Genomic DNA, 3036 nt, shown 5'->3' on the forward strand with positions numbered 1-3036 from the left:
CCCCCCCGCCCAGCCCCACCCCTCAGCCGAGGGAGAAAAGAAGCCAAGAGCAAGGCCCGGCCCGCTTCTCCCGGCACGCATATCCCCCAGGCCAGGCTCCGACCCCCGAAACCCTCGTTTCCCGGCACAGAGACGGTGGAGCTGAGGGACGGTGTCGGGCAAGGCGCCCGCGAGGGGTCCCAGCAGTGCCAGCCCCCGCTGCCGACGCGTACCGCCCCACACACCTCAGCTCCGCTCTACCAGGACCCCCGGGGCGCACCGGAAACGGAAGTACTGGGCGGCTGCAGCGGTGCACCCTGGGAAACCGAGTCCGGCACAGAAGGCGGTGCCTAAACGCTTCGGCGGCTCCGGGGGAACTGCCGATTGGCTGACCCTGTCAGAAACGAGCCAATAGGCAGCCGGCTGAGGGGTTAAAAGCGAGAGGAGCGGCCAGCCCCCGGCTCCAAACACAAGGCTTAAGCGGATCGGAGGCGGGGGGGGGACGGGAAGAACAAGGTTCAGTAGGAAGGTGGATGGCCCAGGAGGTCAGAAGCCACGAGGACATGACCAAACACAGCCCTCCACCTCACCACAGCTGCCTTTCAGTTAATGACGTTTAATTAAGCAGTTGCCACCCTTCCCATGGAAAAGGAGCTCCCCTAGACAACCTCCTGGAGCAGGAGGGACCAGCTTCCCTCAGCCCAGCAAGCTGCAGAGCTATCTGCTGCTTCATCTTGTCACCCTCTCCCAAAAAAGGAGAGGCCGTGATGCCTCCGGTCACCAAGACCTGTGCCAAGGCACCAACTTTTTCTGACAAGGAGAGCTGTTTGTGTTCTAAAAAAAGCCAAGTTACCATGAAAGTACAGAAAGGCTGCACAAGCCACATACCGGTCAAGCTTTCCTCCCAAACAGCTCTTTAAATGGTCTGCACAGCCCAAGGCAGCTTTAAAAGGTGCCATTACACAATTTGGAGAGCATTTCCCCCAAACTTTGTCTTTTGGGGGGCCAGTTTTGAGTCCAAAACAGCATATCACACACTAATTCTTTTGTAGCAAGGAGATACAGACCCCACCCTGAAAGAAAGCAAAATAACCTCTTACAGTTTTTAAGCCTAAGAAGTTTATTTGTTTTCCTACAAAGGAGCATCAGTTGTGACAAACCTAAAGGTGACAAGTCTAACTTTAGTGTTATCCTACCAGTGTTGCACAGGAGAAGTGAACAATCTTCTGTCTAGAACCATGAGGAGGAGCGGCAGCTAGCCAGCCCCAGAACTACAGCCTAACGGGCCATTAAAACGCACATGTCACTACTCAGTACCTCAACAAATTAGTTAAAACATATTATAAGTGACAGTCAAACGATTCTGGTCCAACGTGGAAGGAGGAGGTCATCCCCACACGCACCCTAGCGAGGACGGCCCTTGGGGTGACTGCCAGCAGTCCCTCTAGAAGCATTTGCGATGGACGATGGAGGGGCCGGACTCATCATACTCCTGCTTGCTGATCCACATCTGCTGGAAGGTGGAGAGAGATGCCAAGATGGAGCCACCGATCCAGACGGAGTATTTACGCTCTGGCGGGGCGATGATCTTGATCTTCATAGTGCTGGGAGCCAGGGCTGTGATTTCTTTCTGCATCCTGTCGGCGATGCCAGGGTACATGGTGGTACCCCCAGACAACACAGTGTTGGCATACAGGTCCTTCCTGATGTCCACATCGCACTTCATGATGGAGTTGAAGGTGGTCTCATGGATGCCACAGGACTCCATGCCCAGGAAGGAGGGCTGGAAGATGGCCTCAGGGCATCGGAAACGCTCATTCCCGATGGTGATCACCTGCCCATCGGGCAGCTCATAGCTCTTCTCCAGGGAAGAGGATGAGGCAGCTGTGGCCATCTCCTGCTCAAAGTCCAGAGCAACATAGCAAAGCTTCTCCTTGATGTCCCGCACAATCTCTCTCTCAGCCGTGGTGGTGAAGCTGTAGCCTCGCTCCGTGAGGATCTTCATGAGATAGTCAGTCAGGTCACGGCCAGCCAAGTCTAGGCGCAGGATAGCATGGGGCAGCGCGTAGCCTTCGTAGATGGGCACAGTGTGGGTGACACCATCCCCAGAGTCCATGACTATGCCGGTGGTACGGCCAGAGGCATAGAGGGACAGCACAGCCTGGATGGCTACATACATAGCTGGGGTGTTGAAGGTCTCAAACATGATCTGGGTCATCTTCTCCCGGTTGGCCTTGGGGTTCAGGGGGGCCTCAGTGAGCAGGACAGGGTGCTCCTCTGGGGCAACACGCAGCTCATTGTAGAAGGTGTGGTGCCAGATCTTCTCCATGTCATCCCAGTTGGTGACGATGCCATGCTCAATGGGATACTTCAGGGTGAGGATGCCCCTCTTGCTCTGGGCCTCGTCCCCCACGTAGCTGTCTTTCTGCCCCATACCCACCATGACACCCTGATGTCGGGGACGCCCCACAATGGATGGGAACACAGCACGGGGGGCATCATCCCCTGCAAATCCTGCCTTGCACATGCCAGAGCCATTGTCCACCACGAGGGCTGCAATCTCCTCATCCGCCATGCTGACCAGGCCTGAGGTGAGCGGGGACATGGAGATGTCACAGAACCCCTCCTCAGAGGGAACACAGCAGGAACATCAAGGAGCCCTGACACTTGCCCACATGCACTATGAGCCCAAAAAGATTTAAGGTGCTGAGGGATCTAATGTGAGAGGGTATTGAGGAACCTTCAAAGCTTGCCCCACAGAACTCCCCGGGCTTGAGTGGAGACAACAGGGAGGCATAATATCTATTTAATCCCACAAAGCACACATATATATAGGCAGCCCCTGATAAGACAAGGGGAAGACAAGCACAGATACTTCCCGCTCCCTCCCCAGGGACCGGCAGCAATTCTCCCCAACTAAAACCTCTACCTCAGCCCTGAGGGAACAAAGAGGAGCCCCCACATAAAGCACTTCCCCCTCCCGGGGCCCGAAGGGACAGCGGGGACCCCCTAACCCCACCCTGAGAGAACAGAGCCCGGCGAAGGCGGAAAGAAACC

General features: G+C 56.0%; 1 protein-coding gene across 2 annotated transcripts; it reads right to left on the bottom strand.

Annotated features, from left to right (window-relative positions):
* Positions 1 to 1269: 1269 nt before the first annotated feature.
* ACTG1 (actin, gamma 1) lies at positions 1270 to 2577 on the bottom strand. Of its 2 annotated transcripts, XM_010285522.1 has the most exons (2): positions 2426 to 2554; positions 1270 to 2299 (listed from the first exon to the last, which is right to left on the bottom strand). In XM_010285522.1, exons 1-2 carry the CDS (start codon positions 2552 to 2554, stop codon positions 1424 to 1426), a joined length of 1005 nt encoding a protein of 334 aa, XP_010283824.1. In that variant the 3' UTR covers positions 1270 to 1423. The 2 variants fall into 2 exon arrangements, with proteins under 2 accessions (XP_010283824.1, XP_010283823.1); XM_010285521.1 differs by having other exon boundaries at positions 1270 to 2577.
* Between the last annotated feature and the right edge of the window lie 459 nt (positions 2578 to 3036).

This window comes from Phaethon lepturus, unplaced genomic scaffold, assembly GCF_000687285.1.
Source record: "Phaethon lepturus isolate BGI_N335 unplaced genomic scaffold, ASM68728v1 scaffold25594, whole genome shotgun sequence".
Taxonomy (NCBI): Eukaryota; Metazoa; Chordata; class Aves; order Phaethontiformes; family Phaethontidae; genus Phaethon; species Phaethon lepturus.

Excerpts from the sequence above, each read along its gene's own strand:
- ACTG1 (XM_010285521.1), bottom strand. The coding sequence starts at position 2,554 with ATGGCGGATGAGGAGATTGCAGCCCTCGTGGTGGACAATGGCTCTGGC.